The 21,078-nt window shown below is 44.3% G+C and overlaps 1 protein-coding gene across 6 annotated transcripts in view; it reads right to left on the bottom strand.

Annotated features, from left to right (window-relative positions):
* Positions 1-21,078, bottom strand: part of LOC115912815 (lethal(3)malignant brain tumor-like protein 3) — a 45,173-nt gene that overhangs the window by 12,173 nt on the left and 11,922 nt on the right. Inside the window, exons 2-15 of one of the 6 annotated variants that reach the window (XM_030964562.1) lie at positions 16,685-16,794; positions 16,269-16,377; positions 14,878-14,935; positions 13,747-13,835; positions 12,505-12,609; positions 11,744-11,879; positions 11,160-11,251; positions 10,063-10,214; positions 9,228-9,304; positions 6,922-7,007; positions 3,231-3,341; positions 1,962-2,076; positions 1,762-1,861; positions 773-949 (exon numbers count right to left, since the gene is read on the bottom strand). In XM_030964562.1, coding sequence (XP_030820422.1) covers positions 773-949; positions 1,762-1,861; positions 1,962-2,076; positions 3,231-3,341; positions 6,922-7,007; positions 9,228-9,304; positions 10,063-10,214; positions 11,160-11,251; positions 11,744-11,879; positions 12,505-12,609; positions 13,747-13,835; positions 14,878-14,935; positions 16,269-16,377; positions 16,685-16,746 — 1,469 coding nt within the window. In that variant the 5' untranslated portion in view covers positions 16,747-16,794. Of the gene's footprint in view, positions 1-772; positions 950-1,761; positions 1,862-1,961; positions 2,077-3,230; positions 3,342-6,921; positions 7,008-9,227; positions 9,305-10,062; positions 10,215-11,159; positions 11,252-11,743; positions 11,880-12,504; positions 12,610-13,746; positions 13,836-14,877; positions 14,936-16,268; positions 18,929-21,078 lie in introns of those variants that run through there. The other 5 variants (XM_030964563.1, XM_030964560.1, XM_030964561.1 and 2 more) reach the window with 5 other exon arrangements.

Below are 21,078 nucleotides of genomic sequence, written 5' to 3'. Positions count from 1 at the left end.
AGGAAGCAATTTGGCCATGAAGGCTAGGGAGGAGAAAGAAGCATTCATTCATTCATTCATTCCTTTTTTATGGACAAATAGATCTTGAAAATGTTATAAATCTAAACCAATAGATGAACTTTAAAATATAGATAAGCCTTCACATACAACATTTTAATTTTAAAAAATTAAAGTATTGCTGGAGTTTGCCCTAGTGAGACTGGGGTTGTGAAGACTAAAAATTATCTTAAAAAATCCTTCATATCCTGGTGTGTCCCATGACAGGTTTAACTGACTCCTGCACTCCAAGAACCACGGCACAGTTTCCTTCAATGCTGCTCAGCTGCAAGATTTTCTTGTGAGAAAACAAAGTATCTGAGAGTGCTCAGCTTGTCTGCTGCTAAGTGATACATACAGTGCTCAGCCGACCCAGAGTGGATCACAGTTACAGTTTAATAGTGCAAAATAATCTTGGCTTGACAGTTTTAGGACAGGAAACAAAGGAAAAGAATATATTTTAAATTGAAACAGCAAGAAAAAAGTTATGGAGACAGAATGCAATTTCCTTTGTTGGAATGTGACCAGAGCACCAGGATTAAAGAATCAAGAAACTTATTAAGGCATATGAGGGTATAGAAGTGCACTACTCTGTGTTAAGAGTGACTGGGGCACACGTCAATATTACAGACAGATGAACTCAATGCTCCGCTGTGTCACTGCCAATTCCAGTGGTTTTCATCCTTGTAAATGGTTTTGCTCCCCAGTACGTGGCCAAGAGTAAAATCCAGCTCACCTGGATTGTGAAGAGTTGCCCTGAGAAGACTCCCCTGCTCCCAGCAATGGGCCAGGGGTCTCCAGCCTCCTGGCTTTCTGCATCATGTTCCCAGAGGAAGGTCTCTCCCCACTCAGCCGGTCCTGTAAGAGGTTTTCTCTGCTGAGGTTCACATCAGAGTATGGGCAGCCAACTAAGCTGTGATGGAGAAATAAAAAAGAGAGAGGACAATGAAAGCTTTACAGTCATACAGTCTTCCCTACGTCAGGAAGAGAAATCCATCACAAACCCAGAAAAAAGGAGGCCATCACAGGAGATGCTGTTACCCAGCTCTAGGGGTGAGAAAGCAGGGGACCATATGGCAGAATTAAAATCCAAAGTCGTGTTGTTAAAGAGCCACCACAGAGGACAAGAATTCATCCTCTGTAACTTGCTTATCAGAACAACATTTCATGAATCAATGGAGTTCTGCAACTTTCAGTCTGAAAAATTCAAAGCCCTTTGCTGTATTATAAACTACCAGGTCTTCTGACCTTCCACCTGAGATTGTTTTCTTGCTCTTAAAATAATTTACTTGAGAAAAAGCTTCCTCTTCCAAGAGCAGACAAGAAATCAAAAGGCAGAGCACAAAACATAAGCAACCTCTCCTCACTTATACTTTATCATCCTTCCCATGCCCTCTCCTCTTTAACTGTCTCCTTGCATGTTGTTCTTGGGTATATTATTTCACAAATATAACTCCTTCAGTACTGCTGGAATGTAGAATCTGGAGTGAATGAATCTGTTTGCACTGCAGCTATCATGATTATAGTGGTAGAAACAAAATTTATGACCAAACAGCCTGCTTACACACAAGAGGGAGCTGTGATCGCAGTTATAGCTATCTCCAGAATAACTACCCTGAGATCATTTCAGTGCAGTGCAGTTGCTTGATGCTGCATCATTATAATTATTATTGTTGTTGTGGTTGTAGCTGCTGTTATTGTCATTAACAACACTCATCCACATACGTGTAATGTGTTCCGTAACGGGGGCCCCGGACGTGCCCGATGCCCTGGCAGCCTGGAGTAGGACACGCCTGTCCCACAGCTCCCTCTGGATCTTCAGCACCTGACAGCAGTAAAAAAAGGAAGATAAACAGATTTGCACATGAGGAGCAGACTGCACTTAGGAAATTATCCAGCATAACAAAAGCGTGTGCTGTATTTACCTAGAGGAACTTGCAGAGCGTGTCCAGTTTTGTCACACCAGCCTACAGGATGGATGTCAGGGCTGTCTGCATCCACCCAGAAATCGTAGTGATGGTCCCAGCCATCAAAATGTATCTGAAAGAGGCAGAAGTCTCAGGGAAAGACACAGTTCAGGGCATGACTCAGCTCTTATGTTAACTTCCCCCTTTGTTTCACCTTGCTCAGCTTGGGGCTGATTCATTCAATCTTTCAGATCAATTTTTCAGTAAGGCGCAATCATCTCTGTGCTCAGTCTAACTCTTTGTTTTCCTGCATCTGTGTTTCACAGAATAACCAGGTTCTGGTGATACAGTCTGTCACCCCACAGCCCGTGGGACGCTCTAACATGCAAAGTCCAAAGCTATGCAAACACAAACGCTTATTTGTTTTGTTTTCTGTGGATCCCCAAATACCATAAAAGCCAACAAATTTGGTGAGTTTTGCAGTGAACAAGCTGCAATTTTCTGCTGGATGAAGAGACTGCCAGTAGCTCAGATCCAGGTCAGGTTAACAGAGACTGAGGATCACTGGAGTTTAAAGGCTACTGGGTTGTTCATGCAGGAAGGTTTCAATGTATGAATTGAGTATCTTGACACTATGGACTGGCAAAGCTTGGCTTTTGTTCACAGCAATGAGACTCAAAACCAGCCAGATAATGGGGAGTGAACTCCACTCCTGCCCATGTAATCATCCTTTAGGAAGGAGATCTGTGGCCATGGAGTCTCCATCAGTGCAGCCTCCACTTTAGCTGGCTCATACTTAGTTTCTCAGAAGCCAAAGCACAACAGATTATTTGGGCAACATATTTGCATGAAAAGACTAGGTTAAAATGCATTTATGTGACAAATTTGTACTGGAGAATGATGCTGCTTCCCACATGTAGCAGGGTTTAAATTGCTTTGGGTTTCCCTTTCCTGGTAGGAGAAAACCGCAGTCAGGCAGCTTCCCCAGCAGAACACTCCTGCTGCCATCAGTCACACAGATCACAGGGAACATGCCAAGAGATGGGACATCACACTGTCAAGTATTAGTTCAAAACAGTTACGTTAGAACAGTAGCTAACACCAGGCCAATTCCATCAGATTTCAGCAAAACAAAGCAACAGGAACCAATTCCAGCTGGGCAGGCCCAGAGGCCACAGCAGCTGCCAGGCTGTTGTTTGCTGCTCCTTGTTCCCAAGTGTTGTTTTCCCTGTGGTGCCCATCCCAGGGTTCTCAGCACAGGCTCTGCACTTGGGAGCAAGGTCATACCTTAACACGATGGCTGTCTTTGTCAATGATTGTTGCCACTCTTATCAAGATGGGATTTCGTCTGTCCACAGCCTCTAACTTCGTATTAACCTGGAATCCGTGAGGAGGACGCTGCAAGAGAGGATTGTAAGCAGAATGCTCAAAAGCCTTGGAGTTCCGAGCTGGCACCTGCTCTGAATGAAATATGCTCCGGTTTCCATCCACCTCTAGCTGCCTTTGGAGCTTTGGGTTATCTCACATGGCAGACTGTTCAGAGGCTAAAATCAGAGTTTCCAAGAGGACTTAGCTGAGTGTTTGTCAGCAGCCCCAAACTGCTGGAGAGGCAGCCTGAGGTGGCTCAGCACAGAGGAGCTGTCCTAGCCAGAACAAGAGACTCTTCCCTCACAGACAAAAGGCCAGGGACCACCACAAGAGGCTCCACTGACTCAGCCTCCCCAGGCTGAGAGCACACCTCCCACACAGCAGGGACATGGTCTTCTCTAGAAGAGGAGACTGAGAAGGGAGATATCTCAGCAGTCCATATGAATATCTCCAGGGCAAGTGTCAGAGGATGGTGCCAAACTCTCCAGCAGGGCCCAGTGACAGGAAAAGGAGCAATGGCCCTGAAATAAAACACTAGAACCTCAACATGAGGAAGAACTTTTCCTGGAGGCTAGCAGAGCACTGGAACAGTTGGCCAGGGAGGGTGTGGAGTCTCCCTCTCTGGTGACATTCCAAATCCACCTGGATGCAAAATTCCAAACCAACCTGTGTCACCTGCTCCAGGTGACTCTGCTTTGGCAGGGGATTGGAATGGATGATCTCCAGCCTCTCTTCCAACCTGACTATTCTGTGATGTCACACCAGCCAGGACAGTGGCCAGTTCTCCACTTTTCACATCTGAATACACCATTGGGTGAAGCCTCTCTTCACTACCCTACATCCTCCCTGGCATCAGCTACAGCTCCTGGCTATCAGTTATCCTCATTACACAGATTACTCCTTATGACAACACCTGTGCTGCTCATGAACAACTGCTGGGAGCTGCTGTGCTGGGGCTCACAGCAGCTCTGGCCCTGGAGCCTCCTCTGCAAACGTTCACTCACCCTTTTCCTCAAACCCTGAAGACTTTGGGAAAACTCCAGAATGTCCTTTGACCTGATGTGTGCCCTTTGCAGCACCCTATGTAACCTCTAAGCAACAGACAGCTTTTACCAATTTTTCCATTAATCGGACTGCAAATTTCTCCTCTGACCTCCTTAGCAGGAGGTTATGGATGCTCATTCAAAACATGTCTCTCTTCACTTCTGCACACAGAGGTGAGGGTTTTAGCAAGAAATGATAAATTGTCTATTTGAACATGACCAAGTTAATGAAATTATTAAAATCACTCTTCCCTCCCAGTCTTCCTTACCCTTGTTATCAGTGGCTGGGGGCAGGAAGGAGATGCACTCCTGAGCTAAGGGGTTTAACTCCACACCTGAAGTTCCTCCTTGGTCATTTCACCAGGACACAGACATGTATCAGACACTGGACACACCACCAAACAGACAATCTAAACTGCTTTTATTTTCAAGAGCATCTTATTGAACCAGCCAACCTTGTCTGTCCTCCCTGAAGAAGAAGCTGAGCGCTCAAGGTCCAAATCCTGCCCAGAAGAGGAGCCAGGCTCTTTGCTTAAGCCTTGCTGAAGGGTTGCTGCCCTTTTGGCAATAGCTTATGAATGTTTTGAAATTGCCAGCCCAAGAGGATGGGCTGAAATAACAATGCTTACATTGGAGCTGTCTCCTGAGTTTTTGGGTGGAGAGTGCAGAAATCCAGACCAAAGACCTGCTATTTGTGCTGATGACCCATGTCTCCAGACTACGTAAGACAGCTCTTTAAAATTGTTAAAAGCTAATTCAGTGAGAAATGCCTGTTCTGGCTCTCAACCCGCATTTTTATGTACTGATTTCCTGTAATTGCTAGCTGGAATAATAATAATTATTTTTAAAAAATCAATAGCTTTGCCATTTATTTGCACTTCAATCCAACCAAGACAGAAAAAAATAACGAGGTTTGATCTTGAAAGACTCCTACTAACTGCTGATATATCAAATACCTTTTCTTTTTTGTCTCATTTTTGAAACACAGTTTTAGATGCTAATTTGCACTCTGGAGTTTCATGAGGGCCAGAACTGGTCTTTCTACTCTTCCCCAAAGCCTGATACCTGAAGGAGCAGAACAGTGGCTGCAGAAATGTCTGGAAAACAGAAAAGAAGGCAGACAAGGCAGCTGCATCCCACTTCAGAAGACACTTCACTTTGGAAGAATCCAAAGAAGGGAGTTCTTGGTACTGAACAGGCTCCCTGTCCTGAGCAAAGCCTCTTATGTTCAGGTGATATCTCTCACCACACTTCAGACCCTGAAAATCTGAGGGGAGAAGCCACAATGGCAGATCTTACAGAGGACTTGTGATGGGAGTTTTAAGTTCACATTTTCCAGCTGTATTGGGATTTCAAAAAAGCTTAGTCCATCCTTGGGGGCAACAACTGTGTCCCACTCACAGGCTCCACTCCTCATCCTGCCCCTGGCTCCAAGGTGCTTCCCAGCCATGGGAAACCTCAATCTCAGGGATGTTTTGGATGTGCTGCAGATAACTCCAGTTAAAGCCCTACTGTTCTCTGAAGAGGCAAAAACTTCTTCCACCTCCCTGACACCACTCTGCACCCTGCACCAACCTCATGTGGACACCTGCTGAAATATGGCAATTATCAAACCTGTCTGGCTGAATTTTTGCCTCTCTTATCTGAGGCCTCCCTGATTGCTTTTCCTCCTCAGTCCCAAAGACCTTTCCACAAAAATACACAGGAGGGCAGCAGGTATTAACCTGCAATTCCCACTTCAGAAAAAGGAACCAAGACAAGTGTCCCGATGGCAAAGAAGAGTTTTTAAACATATTGCAAAGTTTAGCAAGGTGAGTCAGCAGCATGGAACAGGAAAAATCAAATTAAAAGTACAGTCATTTTAGAGGCTTTTGGTTTGTTTCTGCTCACAGTGAGACTCCAGATAAACACATTGAACTGCAAAGAAAGAAACAAAAGCTCATTGTCTCAAGGTGGAGAGAAGCACCCTTACACTGAGTCTGCAAGATGGTCTTAGGGGTTTGGCAGAGATGCTCTTTCATCTGTTAATACATTTATTTCTGTGGAGGGCACAGCTGCCTCCTCCCCAGAAGGACCACTATCCACATCAGCACATGTAAATCCTTGATATGAACTTCTCTACCTTAATTCCAGCCTCACCAGCCAGGGAAGTACAGATTTGCACAACTGCAAGGTGAATTTTAGAAAGGTTTTTAAAACTTCATATAGAGTAGACACCAGATAACCGCATTCTATCTCCTCTCTGTGCCCTCTATCAGGCACTTCCTACATACCTCTGGAAGCCACTGTGGACTGAAGGCTCTGCCCTTAAATCTGCTAATGGAGCCACTGAAGATACTTAGTCAAAAATCCTTTCCAAGCCAGCCTTCCATAGTATTAAAAACCAAAAAATCTTGTATTTTGCTGTGTGTTTTTGTTTTAGTCGCATTGAGATGATCTTAAACTCAAAGTAAACCACAGTTTCACCTTCCTCGCACAGACAAGGTGAACTATGCTCAAATAAAGCCTCTAACAAAAAAGGGTGGATAACAGCACCTGAGCAAGAGCAATCAAAGACATTCACTTACCAGTTTAAAGGCTCTTGCAGGAGCTGCTTGGGAATTAGTTTCTTCCAAGTACTTCTCCCATGAGAAGGTTTTGGAATCCCTGTGTCCTGAAAAAACAGAGAATAAACATTTCTGTAAGAAAAACTCCATATTTACTGTTACAAACAGCAAAAAGGCAGCTCTGTGACACTGTAATGATCACTTACAATGGATGGTGCTGTAAAGTGGCCTGTTTGCTCCTACCCACCATCTTCAGCACCCAGAGCAGCTCTGCCAGTTCCCCAGTTTTACACTGAGCTTAAACCCTGGCGAGTTCACTTCTGCACAGCTTAATCAATTCTTATCCTCTAAAGAAAACTCCAATTGTGAGCTAGTCAGATGATTCTGTGATGTGCAATGGCATTGCCAAGTTAATTTCCTGTTTTATGAACTACTCTATGTGTGAGCACCTGTAAAGACTGCAGAACCTTCTCCTCTCCTGCTGCCCGCTTGCCCAGGCTCAGTAAACCCAGCAGCCTGGAGAGAAAATGCTCCACGAGTGTGCTGCTCTAACAACAGTGCCATGTCTCTCCCTGGCAATTACATTTAAGAAACTGCTCCACGTTTTTCCTATTTCAGTAATGTTTACCCGCAGGACAGGTTCTTTTTGGCAGGAGGGTGCAGTGACTAAATGCAGAGCACCGTCTGCAAACTACTGCATTAAGTCCTTCAGCAGAGAGACCAGAACTGGCTGCAGGTTTTGTGGGGGGCACAGGAAATCCTGATATGAGCAGAGAACTGTAGAGCCCAGCCCTGCTGAACCTTCCAAGAGCAGGGACAGATGAGGTGCTGCTGAGAGGGAATGTTCACAACCCCTTGTACATCTACAGTGAAAACACTGAGGCCAATTCCCCCCATGCAGAGGGATCGGGCAGTACTTCCTGCTCCACTGAACCTGGAACACAGCAACTACAGGAATTCTTGCTCCAGGGCTGTCAGTCTGACAAATGTCAGGCTTAATTTTTTTTATGTTTGCTATTCTTAAGCCGAAAGAGCACTTCCAAGGCCTGAAAACAACACTGGTTTCCCTGTATGTTCTGTCCTCTCTTATTTGCCAACATTCTTTTCATTTACCAAATTCCAGTACAGCAGAAAGAGATGTGGATTCAGTTACTCCTTAATTTCCAAACATTCCATCTAGGAAATCATTAGAGCATGGTGCTAACAAAGCCAAGGCTGTAGTTCAATCCCTGTATGGGCCATTCATTTAAGGGTTGGACTCAATGATTCTTGTGGGTCCTCCCAATCCAGAGTATTCTGTGATTTCCAGAAATTCCATCTAGGAAATCAGGGTACAGATCCCTTTTTCTCCCAGCTCACCCTGAAGGAAATGCTTGAAATCCTTCTCACTTTCTCCCTTCTAAAATCAAATTCAATTATAAATTACCAAACCCTGTTCGATTTTGTCCTAGCTTGCAAGATGTGTCTGGGTGTGTGTGTTCTGTCCCCAGCTGTCAGAGCTGGGGCAGTTCTCTGCTGTTCTTGGGGCAGTTTTCTTGATCTCTCCCACAGCCAATCCTCCCTCCAGGAGATCTCTGCTGTCCATGGCCACTGAGTGTCCCTGCAGGGCTGATCCAATTCCAGCATCCCATGGGGAGATGCTGCGCCCAGGGGAGGAGCCAAGCATTCCTCCCTGGATGCAATCTGAGCCTGGAGCAGCACAGCAGCCTTTGCCCCCTGCATTGCCAGAGGAGCAGCTTTCTGCTGCCCTGCATTGCCAGAGGGAGCCCAGGCCCATCTGCAGCAGCCCTGGAGCTGCAGAGGAAAACTCCCCCCTTGTGCAGGATCCCTGCTCCAGCAGCAGCACAGCTGGCACTGCAGGAGGGCTGAGCCCCCATGGGATGGGGCTGTGCCACCCCTGAGCCACAGCGTGCCAGGGCCTGCTCTCACTCTGGCAGGCTTTGTTTGTATTACTGCATTTTTATTTTTATATTTTCTTTTAATTTTTATTTTTTCCTAATAAAGAACTGTTATTCCTATTCCCATATCTTTGCCCGAGAGTCCTTTAATTTCAAAATTACAATAGGAGGGGGGTGGTTTACATTTTTCATTTCAAGAGAGGCTCCTGCCTTCCTTAGCAAACACCTGGCTTTTCAAACTGAGACAGATTTCTTCAATAAACTATGAAACAACATAAATTGCAGTGGCAAAAAGTAGGAACAACAATATTGTTCAGGCAGTAAAGAGTTCTGAAGTGAACCTGGAACTTGCAAGTATGTAATTATGTGGAAGATATAGTTTGCAGGTTTTTTGGCTGAGGCAGAAAGTAAGTCTCACTTGCAACCTACCAGGTGGTGTTGTCAGTGGGGTTCCAGTTTCTTGGCAGTAGCCAACAGGACGGATATATGGGCTGCTCGTTTCACACCTGTACCAAAGAGGGAAAGTTGGCACCAGTCAGATGGAAAGCAAAAAGAAAGGCAGGATTTCAAATGCTGTCTGATAGGCCTTTGCTGGGTGAGCAGATGCTTTCAGTGGGTGTGATCACGGTGTAGAAGACAAGCACTGCCTCGTTAGAATGTGTAACACTGGGTTTTCAAGGCATTCAAGCTGTCCCAAAAGAAAGGGAAATACAAAGTAAATCTTGAAATGGTTTGGTTGAAAGGGACCTTAAAGCCCATCCTGTTCTACCCCTGCCACGGCAGGGACACCTCCCACTGTGCCAGGTGCTCCAAGCCCTGTCCAGCCTGGCTTTGGGCACTGCCAGGGATCCAGGGGCAGCCACAGCTCTCTGGGCACCTTGTGCCAGGGCCTGCCCACTCTGCCAGGGAACAATTCCTTCCCAATATCCCATCCATCCCTGCCCTCTGGCAGTGGGAAGCCATTCCCTGCGTCCTGTCCCTCCATCCATTGTCCAAAGACCATCTCCAGCTCTCCTGGAGCCCCTTCAGGCACCACAAGTTTTCTTACCTCCAGTGCTTCCCAGACAGCTCAGGCAACCCCCACTGGGGCTGCACTGCCCAGCACACAAACAGGAAGGCAACTACCGGGCAACTGGCTCTTTGTGAAAACCCCAAGTAATTATTTGGATGCCTGAAACCTGATATAAGATCCCAACTTTAGGGCCTGCTTCTAAAACAAAGCCAGTCTACCTTCAGACATGTATCAGAAATAAGAGTCTTTTACCAGTAGTCATAGCTCTCATCCCAGTTATCGAAATGGATCAGCAGCCGGTTTTCCACCATGTCTGTGATGGTGGCGACACAAACCATGGACGGGTTCTTCTTGTCCACTGCCTCCAGTTTCATTCCCAGACGAAACCCAGAAGGTGTGACAGGCTGAGGAACAGGACACCAGGAAAGAGAAATCAGCCACATTCTTGATCACGCCATTGAAATCCCCATTATAAACTCCTTTGATCCCAAAACCCACAGAACAAAACATGCTACAGTGACTATCAAGATGTTTGCAGACAGGATTTTCCGTGAGTTCTGGCAATAACTATTACTAAAAAAGAGCTAATGTGACTCAAAAAACAGCATTTCCAGGTACACTGACCACTGCAGCCTCCCAGGCTCAGACACACCCTGCAGTGATTTGCTGAGGATAACAGGCATTGCACATCCTGTTTTACTGGTGGAAAAGTTAGGAGAGTCTTCAAGGAGAGAAAGTGACTGAGTGGGAAGTAGGGCAGAGCTGGGCCCTTGATCCTACTGGAGTCAGTGACTGTCCACGTGCAGCCTCCAATCCACCGGCCCATGGGCCTCGCGCCATCCCAGTAACATGGAATGGGATGGAGGATTTCACAGGAACTGAGGTTAACAGCCACTGAGAGAGCACCAGTGGGGAAGGATGACAAAAGCTCAAGATCCACAGCCCCATAATTAATCCCACAGCACACATGAGCATGCTGCTGGAATCCAGAAATTATTTTGGAAATTATTAAATTACATGAAAGTGACACAAATATCTTGACTGTAGGGGCACAGCAAAACAGACTGTTGTAATATATTTAATAAATGGCTCAGTAAATCTTTTCCTCCAGCATTAAGGAGGAAGGAAAATACAAATTTTTTCTCTGGAATGTCAGTGACTGGGGAAAGCAAGAAAAATTGTACTGATTTTCCTTCTTAAAAATAAAACACAGCAGGAAGTAGTTTGCATCTGATTGTACCATGGTTGTACCTCTGACATAAGCATATTAAAACCACATAAATATTGTGGTCAAAACTCACTTAGCACCAGACCTATTGAAACCCCTTCTATTCCATATCACCACTTACACTGCTGAGGGTCTTAAAAAGGCTTTTTGGAGCTGCCTGAGCTTTGCAGTTCTTCAGATAGGAAGTCCAATTAAATTCTCCCTCCTTGAAACCTAGGAAGAGAGAAAAAAAGATTGTTTTACATGCCCCTGGTACATTCTGGTGGGTTTTTCAGAAATGGAAATTACCTGGAAAGACTATGAACTTTGCATGAAAACTGCCCTACTATGATCTCCAGGGGCTGTGCATTTCAGCTAAACCAGCTCTCTCTTATTCACCATAATGTCCAATCATTAATCTCAACCTTCAAACGTTTCTAGGAAATTGAATGCAGGAAAGAACTGAATGCAGAAAATAAGTATGTTCTGAAGCACAGAGAGATATTCAATCCAGAGTTTCTGCTGTAACTAACAATGTCAGTCTTTAGGAATATCACAGAGAAGATACTTCGCTCTTTTGTGAGTCACTGTGTTAGTTAAACCTCTTCCCTTTAGCCCCTCAGATCAAGTTCCACGATGAAATCACACTAAAAATGAAATATGCAGAGCCAGGACATCTTAGTAGAATTTATGGTTTCTTGTACACCCCTCTATTTTTTGTCATACCTTTAGGAGGGAGCAGCTTATGGCTTGTTTTTTCACACCAGCCCACAGGGTGGATGTCTGAGGAATCAGCATTAGCCCAGAAGTCATAGCACTCTGGGTAACCATCGAAGTGCAGTCGCATCCTGTACCCCTGGACCTACAGTGAGAGAAGCTCTGATTATCACCAAGGGTCACAAAGGAGAAAAATAATCACTTATAAAACACTCCCTCATGTTTGCACTTACAGAGAAAGTAACTTAGGATCTCATTTATTTCTCAGAAACTCTAGTTGTATTTTAACTTATTTGCTCTCCCAGTTTCCATGCTCCTCTTTCCCCACTTCAAACAGCTGGAAATAGAACTGGTCAGTGGAATCTCCCTGACCCCTGCTCCATGCCATGAACACATTCCTGGGGTACAAAAGCAGCCCCAGAACTTAAATGTCTATACCAGATCAACCCAGATTTCACATAACTGAAGCTGCATAAAAGCATTCTGACTTGTTTAAATTTACTAAATCTTCGGGCCTCATGGCATTGTTCTTTTTCATACTCATTCACTACAGGCAATTAATAGGTTTGCTATTCTTAGTTACAAGTGCAAAAATCTGCCAGTAGGATTTCAGACAAAGATCCTTAATTACATAACACCTTTCCTTCAGTGTCACCATTAATTAACTAACTAAAGTACCATCACTCTTATGTTTCTACTTTTTATTGAAAAAAGAAATAATTCTAGATGTACATGGGACTTTTGGAATCAAAGACAAGAAAAGCAACTACCTCAGCAACTGTGAGAACACAGAATCGAGAGGGGTGTTCAGGATCCACCCCTTCCAATTTCATTCCAACTTTAAATCCATTTCGGCCTTGTGGGAATGACTGATACTGTGAGAGGGGAAGAAACATTTGTTTTTAATTCCTAAAGACAAAATCTATTGCAGAGCAGTCATAACATACTTAAGGCTTCAATTTTTATATTTCAGGCTTCAAATGCTCAACTCAGAGAAGAAAATCCCACCCCAAGTGACTGTGGCTCCAACAGACAGGTGCAGGCTCAGGGATCAGTAATGGCACCATCGCCTTATTTCACATTTACTCGTTATTCTAATTAATCTCTCAAAACCACTGCACTGTTGCAATTGGCTACGAACGCATCTTTGAGCAGATGCAGAAATGAGCTCTTCTCAAACACAAAAGAATCCCCTTCCCAGCTCAGTGCAGAATCAAAGAGCTGGGAAAGTTACAATCACTTTGCATCAGTCCAGACTCCCATCAAAAGGTAACTTGTCAACTTCAAATGGTGAAAGGGACAAGGCAGGCTTGATCTGCAGCCCAGTTTTAGAGTTATTCCAGAAAACTTTTGTGTTTTTCATTTATCTGCAGTCTTAATCCAAGTGAAACAGTTGAAATACAGTAAAAGTTAAAAAGCACTCTGAATTGGGATTGCAAATGACCCAGTGCACGACTGGACCTTCCTTTTAAGCTCCCTCTGGAAGGACCAACAGCCCTGATCTCTGAAGAGCTCACTGGGAGCTGCACATTTAACTGGGTGCAGAGGCAGCTTCACCAAGGCTGAACTTGGCCTCTGGCACTGCCATGTGACTGACACAAGCCCACCCTCCCTCCTGGCACTCCCAGTGTGCCCACACCATTGCCTGACCAGCACAGGGACAGGCTGGGAGGGTGGGAGGGTGTCACAGGACATGTGGAGGGAGGCTGCCCCTCTCCAGCTGTCCTTGGAAGCTGCCTAACCGCCCACTGGTCCAGACGAGAGCAGATCCAAACAGCTGCTGCTTATTTGTGGGATTCAACCAGCATTTTTTACACCCTGCTTTGGGATGAGATGCCCAGGGCAAATGCCTGTTTGCCTGGCCTACTTGTACCAAAACTACTCAGAAATACAAGTGCTAGCTCAAGGGCGGTCTCCAGTCCCACCTCCACCGAGCTGGTTATCCTGTGACTGCCAGTAATCCTGTAATGTTGCCTGAGAAAAACAGCAAGAGAGTGAAAAAAGCTGCCAACCTCTCTGAACAGCTTTTGGGAAGCAGCTGGCATCTGTTCCTCTTCCAAGTAGGAAGACCAGTTCCATACCTTCTTCTTTCCAGGAAGCACTAATTAATCAAAAACAACAAGAAAATGAACGCTTCTCTCTGATGCCTCCTGCTCTGCTTCTCCTCTCTTCTCCTTCTCCTCCCATGTTTGCTGTGGCACCCCAGAAGAGGCAGTGTTACTCAACTTCTGAGGGAAGGTTTTGCTTTCCTTCTCTGCTTTTGCTTGCTTTTGGAAACTCCGGCAATAGGAAAACTGCGCTCATTCCTCAGGAAATTAAAATTGATTGTATCACAGCTCAAATGAACTGTGGCACCTGGACTGCTGGCAAGATGCCCATGGAAAGGTGCCAAGGAAGAGTCTGGACAAGACAGAATAACTTAAAATTCTGGGAATTAATTCCTCCTCCTGACATTTCACAGAGGAATAAGGGGTTAAATATAAACTAACAGGCAGCACAGAGAGGCACATAATTGCAGCTAAAATAAACCTAAAATAAAATAAATTAAAAACCAAGTGATTTTTTGCTAAGTTCACAATATTTTTTTATATACACACATATATTTATAACCTCCTAATAATACAATGCATCTACTAGAGAGGCAGCTCCCAGATGATGGAAATAACTTGGATTCATTCTGGTAGAACAACAGTCATACACACAGAAAATTACATTCTAAATGTACATTAAAACTTTACCCCCCAGTTACATACTGACTGATTTAAGGTATATAATACATTTAACTCATAGTCTACAATCAATCATGTTGTTTACAATTTATTTTTTACTTAGCACTCTAGGCTGTGACTGAAGCTCTCTAAAGTCAATGAGAAAAAGATTCTTATTATCTTCAGTGAGCTCTGGATGAAGCTGACTCCTTCCAGATCCTTACCCTGTGTCCATTATGCAGGCAAATCCAGGATATTCCTGCTAATACACCTCTGAAGCTGACAGTGGTAAGAGGGTTATGGACGCAATAAGCTGTTCTGAATGTGAAATGAGCTCTCCTGTCCTTTATTCTTCTGTTTATTATTATTCACTTTATAATAGCTACTAAAAAAATCTATAAACATTAAAGAAAAGAGACTATGAGCTTAGCTCACCTTGTTTTATTGGTTTAGTGTTTCTGCGGCTTTTCATATTATTTGATTTATTCTTCTCCTAGACACAGATACGTTAAAAAGAAGTTTAGCAAGATTGTTTTTCCTTCCCTCTGATCATCTCACAATGCAGGTACAACACGGATGTAACAGGTAACTAAAAGGACTACTAGCTAGCATTGCTGTCTCTTTAACAACCCTGAAAGAACATCAGGAGGGAATGTTACACAGATAAGCTGATCTTGGTATCCCAAAGTGCTTTACAAGTTATTAAATATATGCTACTGAAGTTCATTTAAATGTTAAAGAGCAGCACAGGACCAAAATCTCCATTACAATACAGAGGATTTGCTTTCTGCAATGCAGGATTTGCTGCTCACATCAGCAGCCTTACTGGAACAGTCCTTTTTCCTTTCCCTTTCTTACATCCATCTATGCCAGGGAATGGATACAGGGGGGAAAAAAAGGAATTTATGAAGCCCTGAAGGAAGCGGAAACTTCAAGTAACTCCTGTCATAGATGAGCACCCCAGACAAAGTGGTCTCTCTGTGTCACATTCCACACCCAACCCTCATTCCCGTTTCTTCTGTGTGTTTGCAAACTCGGGCTTGATTCCTCCCAGGCCATCATTTCTCAGAGCAAACCAAAACCAGGCAAAATGTGCCATACAAAGCTGCCTGCCAAATACTCCCCAAAAGGGACAGGGGGACAGTTTCTAATGAGAACGAGGAGAAGGGGGAAGAGAGAGACTGCAAGGACTTCTGAAAACATCCATCCCTTAAAACATCTCACCCACATCCCAAAGAAAAGCTGAGCAAGACGATGAATTAAACTGCTCATGACAGCTGAGGCTGCAGCTTTATAGCCCCTGTTCTGCCATACAGAACCCTGCATTATGTGAATAAACATAAAATGGCTCAGAGAGGCACTGATGAGCAGAAGCAGAGCACAGGGCCCCAGGAGGGGGTTGGGGGCTGCAGGAAATTGAAGGAAAGATCAGCTCAGAACTGAGGTACTGCTGGTTATGCACCACTAATACAGGTTTCTGGTAGTGCAGTGAGAGTACATGCCAGTATGCAATAAAACCCAAACAAACCCTGTGGTTTGACATTGATCTTCAATATCACACAACAGTATTTGAATGTAGCTATTCTGGAGACGTGGTGTTATTACTGTGAACTCCTGACTTTCACTTCACCTGAGCTATTCATTCACCCCTGTGACTCCTTAGAACAGATTTCCCATCACTGATGTAAATCCGGATCAGACCCAGATCATTCCCTGGGTACAGAACAAGCTCCCTCAGCCCAGTTGGCACTGCACAAGGAACTCTGAGATAACTGCCCTTGGTTTTCACAGCTCTTCTTAAAGGAAGTACATGCAGCCTCATTTACCTCATCCTCAAATGCATTTTCCTCCTCATCGTCCGAATCCAAAGGCAATCTTCTCTTCCTCCGGAGACGTCTGACAGGTCTGCCAGCCTCAGCCACCTGACAGCCACTGCTGGTAGTAACATTTCCATTATTTCCTGTTTCTGCAATCATCTGGAATGTCTTTGATATCATTAAACATCCAAAATTAAAAACAATATAAAAATAAAATATTATTCCTGCACTGTTTCCAGTGTCTCTGAACCGCTTGAAATGAGGAGGCCTGGGCTGAGGACCTGAAGAAATGAAAGGTGTCTGCAGGATTTCCTGGATATAGAACTGTAACACTTGGTCTGACAGGTTCATTCTACTCACAGCAACACCAAGCTCCCTTTAAATGTTTTCAAACAAAAAATGGGGAAAATCTGGGATTTCTGTACCTCTCCCTGTGCTGCTGGGAGCCTGTTTGAGTACAAATCTTTCCATTCTCAAAGCAATCCATTTGCTCACAGGTTTGGGAATCAAGAGCAGGGCACAGCTTGTCTTGGCACTGCAGAAGTAAAGAAAAAGACAACTATCAAATTAAAATGTTAAAACACCTTTGAGGCAATGAGTTCTGCCAAAGTCCTTTACAAACTTTCATTAACTGACACTCAGTATCCCATTGTGAGGGAAGTAACCATCACCTGTGTGCTGCCACACCACCTCAGCAGAGAAAACCCCCTTTTATTGGTAATGTTTTAATTTTGGAACACTGGTCTCCAATAGTACTCTCAGGCACTTCTTGGTTGACTTGATGATCTTAAAGGTCTTTTCAAACGTTAATGACTCCTTGATACTATCTGTGAGAGAGCTCTCTGCTGAAACAGTGAGTAATTTAATCAAAGGAAACTGGTGACTACGAAGTAAGTGATGCTGAACAGCCTGAAGGGCTGACCCCAGGCTGAAGGGCCGACCCACGTTGCAGCAGTTTGTGGAGAACTGTTGCCCATGGGATGGACTCATTTTGAGAAGTTCATGAAAAATTGTCTCCCACGAGAGGATTCCCTGCTGAAGCAAGGAAGGACTCTTGACTCCCCTCCCTGAGCAGCAACAGAAACAACGCTGTGATGAACGGACCATAACCCCCATTCCCATCCCCCCGCGCCACTCAGGGGAGGAGGCAGAGCTGGGAAGGAGGAGGAGTTTGACACTCATGCCTGCTCCAGTACAGCGCCGCACACGCTCAGCCTGTCCTGCTAAGGACGTCACAGGAAATCCAGATGCAGAACTAGAAAACCCATCCAGACACACACAGGGCAGCTTCGGGAAAAGCATGACACATGGCAGACTTCAGAGATTCATCCTTGGAGCTTAAAACACAGGCCATGCAGGAACACTTTACTGGTCCAGATAAGATTATTAAAGTGTGTTAAATAGTGTCACCATGCACCTTTTATTACTCCTGCCCTGCAAATGACACCAAGTATAAAAAAATTAAACTAAAAAACCACCTTTTTGATGAGTAAATAGCTGCAAAGATTACCCACTCCTTGATCTTCTGTACTGTGTGCACTACGGAGCTACTGAACTCCAGAATGAAAGAGGCAAGTCAAAGGTGGTTGCACTTGCAAGTTCTGCTCCAAAGCTTTTATTCCAAGCACTTCATTAGTCTGAGATCTTTTTCAGGCATCTGCACTTCACTGAAACTTCAGTCTGAAAGCATTTGCTTCACTCTGAAACAGGGCTCCTTTGTTGAGTGGAGAAGCCCCCTCTGTCTTCTACTCCTATGTGCTTCCTGGTCTCAGAATCCTGCCTCCGGCACCCTACCAAAGCTTCATCCCAAATGTTCTTCCCTCTCTTTTATCTAAAGCTTGTATTTTTTAAAGCTTTAAATATGCTGGACTTGCTTCTGAAATGCTCACATCCTTCTGTGCAGCCCCAAGGAGACAGAGCATCATTTCATTTCAACACAAAGAGAAATATCCCATTCTGAAGAAATGCTAATTCTAAGTGGACTCAGCTTCCTGCAGGATTCCATCCAGTTCATCTCCCTCAAACACTTCAGGAGCAGCAGCGTCCTGGTGCAGATTTCAGAGGCTGAGGCTGATGGGACAGCTCGGTGCCATGGCAGAAGGACAGTCAGTGGAAGGAGATCTCCAAGCTCCACATGCTGTTCCAGACAGAGTTCCTGTGCCCAGGAGCTGGGAAGCTGCCCGTGGCACTGCAGGAGCAGAGGTCTCCAGGGCAGTGACGCCCCTGCACATGAATGAACAGTTCTGGTTCTGCCCAAACCAGTGCAGACAGAGGCTAGGGCTCCCTCCTGCCAAAATCTCACAGTGCACCTGTGGCCAGGTGAGCTGGGGAAGCCCAACCCCAATCCCAGAACACATAAATTTGTATCAGAAAAACAATGAGCATCTTTACTAACAGTCTCTGATCTGAGGGTGATGCCTGGCTGATCATGGGGGGAACCTCCAGTTTCATCCCACAGCTCTATCCCTCATTCCTAAATTCTGGAAATGCAGAATCTACTATCAGGACTGAATCTTCCTTTACGCAACAGAGCTCAGTAGAGCAGGTTTGCTAATATGAAATCTACACAAACCCTCCAGAAATAATCTGTCCTTCCAGAGATGTTCTTGAATGGTATTAAGGAAAAATGCATTTTGTGCATGCAAGAACTGGAATATAGCAGGAAGAGAGAGGAGGAAAAAGGATTAAACAGGAAAAAAAAATATATTTGGCATCTTAAGGACAAAGCAGCTCTCTGGGCAGCCAGTTATTGTGTTCCAGCTGAACATTCCAACCAGACCCACTAACCAAGGTACTGAGGGCTCTTACACTTGATCATCTAATATAAAAGATAACATTATTATTTGGTGTCTTTCAGTCTAATAAATAATGTGGTGCTTTGTTGATTCTCTGCTATTAGGAGGAATCAATAAAAGTGAAGCTGTTTCTGCAATGGAATGTTACAGCTAGGTAAGGAGCAGAAGTGCAATGACTTGGATTGAACGCAGGGCAAAAGTTATACCACTGCAAAATAACCCAAAGGAGCCAATGGACCAATTCCATGTTTTATGGGAGTGTAGACCGCTGATCTCAGAACACCCCAAGCATGAAGGTTTATTCACATCTGCTGGCAGAATTGTCTCCTCATAGCTTAAGGTCCTTCACAGCCCTTCCCCACTGCACAAAGGGAGAAGGAGGAAGAAAAGGAAGATTATGAACACAGGTGAAATGTCGGGGACCTGATTCTGAACGCCTGATGTGGTAACAACAGCAACCACCTGATTTTTCAGAGCTCTCAAGTTTCTTCAGCTCAAATTTATTTCACTTGAAATTGATCTTTTCCTCCCCAAGACTCAGAACTTGCAGCCTTGAAGGCAATTCTGTGTATTTGTTTTCAGCACAAAGGAACAGAACAGCTGAATACCTTCATTTGCAAATGTCAACAGCCACTCCCCCTCCTCTAACACAGAACCCCAGGTTTGTGATCATCAGACCTTGGTTCTGATTCATGAGAGTCCTGTTTGCCCCTGAACTCCATTCTTGACCTGAAGCCTTCCAGGTGCTCAACTTTCTACCTACAGGTTCAGTGTGAGCATAATTCAACCAAAGGCAGACCCACAGACCTGATGCTGGGCAACCCAGGACACTTCAGCATTCCTGCAGCTCCAATTCCAGCACCACCACAGCTCTTTATGATTATTTTAATTGGGCCAAAAGCAGGATAGATGTTTGCAAATGGCAATAGGAAATATATCTGGGACAACCTGTGTAGGAGTTCCCCAGCTTCCACTGGTTTATGGGAACTGCAGGTGTGGAACATCTGTGGCCGTGTCCATGTTCAGGGTCACAGAACACATCCACATCCCCATGGCTGCAGGGAGAGGCAGGAATTGGACTCAATGAGCCTTGTGTTGGGTGGTATTGAATATATTAATATTTGATGTAGCCTTGTACATCTATAAACATTTGTTTATAGCAAACGTTTGGTTGCCAGTTTCACCAAGGGCAAGTCCACCCCTTTTTAGATTTTATTCTTTGTGTTCAGGCTTTAAAAATAAAGAAGCTCAAGTACCAAGATTATTTACAAAGCTCCCTCTAGGAGAAGGAGTTTGGAAGTTACTTGGACAGAAGGAATTAACTTGGAGAATTTACTTCAAACTGGGCCAAGAAAAATGTCAAAAATCACAATGTAGAAAATAATCTGGAACTTAACCAGAGAAGACCTGATAAAATAATTGGTCTTTCTCATCTCTGCATTTCATAAATCCAGTAGAACCCACAGAAAAATAAAATAATCACTTTTCTTATAATGCTCCCTTATTAGTAAAATCTGCATTAAAATCAAGACAATCCAATAAAAGGAAGCAAATGGGGCAATTAAAAAGAGAAACTAACATGAAACATTTTGAAGAACCATAGTCAGGCCCAAATATTCCTCATTTGTCCCAGTTTGTGATTTCTATTCATCTTTAGCATTTTAAGTCTCAGAAACATTAAGGCAAAAGAAGATACTACAAAACTGAGATGAGTCATTCAGTTCCAAGTTGCAGATTCAGATTTATGAAATGATAAATGATTGCCAGGCTGGCAGAGATAATGAAGCCTAATTAATATGCTTCCACCCAGACCTATATGCTTTATCTTTCGACAGGGAATCCACAGGAAAAGGCCAGAAATACTCAGGTTTTCATCTCGTTTCTGCCCCTGAACCAGTGCAGGCTTGGGAAACCACCTCGTTGTTACTGAAGAAAACCAGCTTTGGCTTTTAACATCCATCTTACCTTTGTTAGGAGATGAAAAATTAAAAAAAAAACCACAAAAAACAAACAAAACAAAACAA

Source organism: Camarhynchus parvulus, chromosome 23 (assembly GCF_901933205.1).
Source record: "Camarhynchus parvulus chromosome 23, STF_HiC, whole genome shotgun sequence".
NCBI classification, from domain to species: domain Eukaryota; kingdom Metazoa; phylum Chordata; class Aves; order Passeriformes; family Thraupidae; genus Camarhynchus; species Camarhynchus parvulus.
The sequence above is the reverse complement of the archived record's forward strand: the minus strand, read 5'-3'. Positions and strand labels throughout refer to the sequence as shown.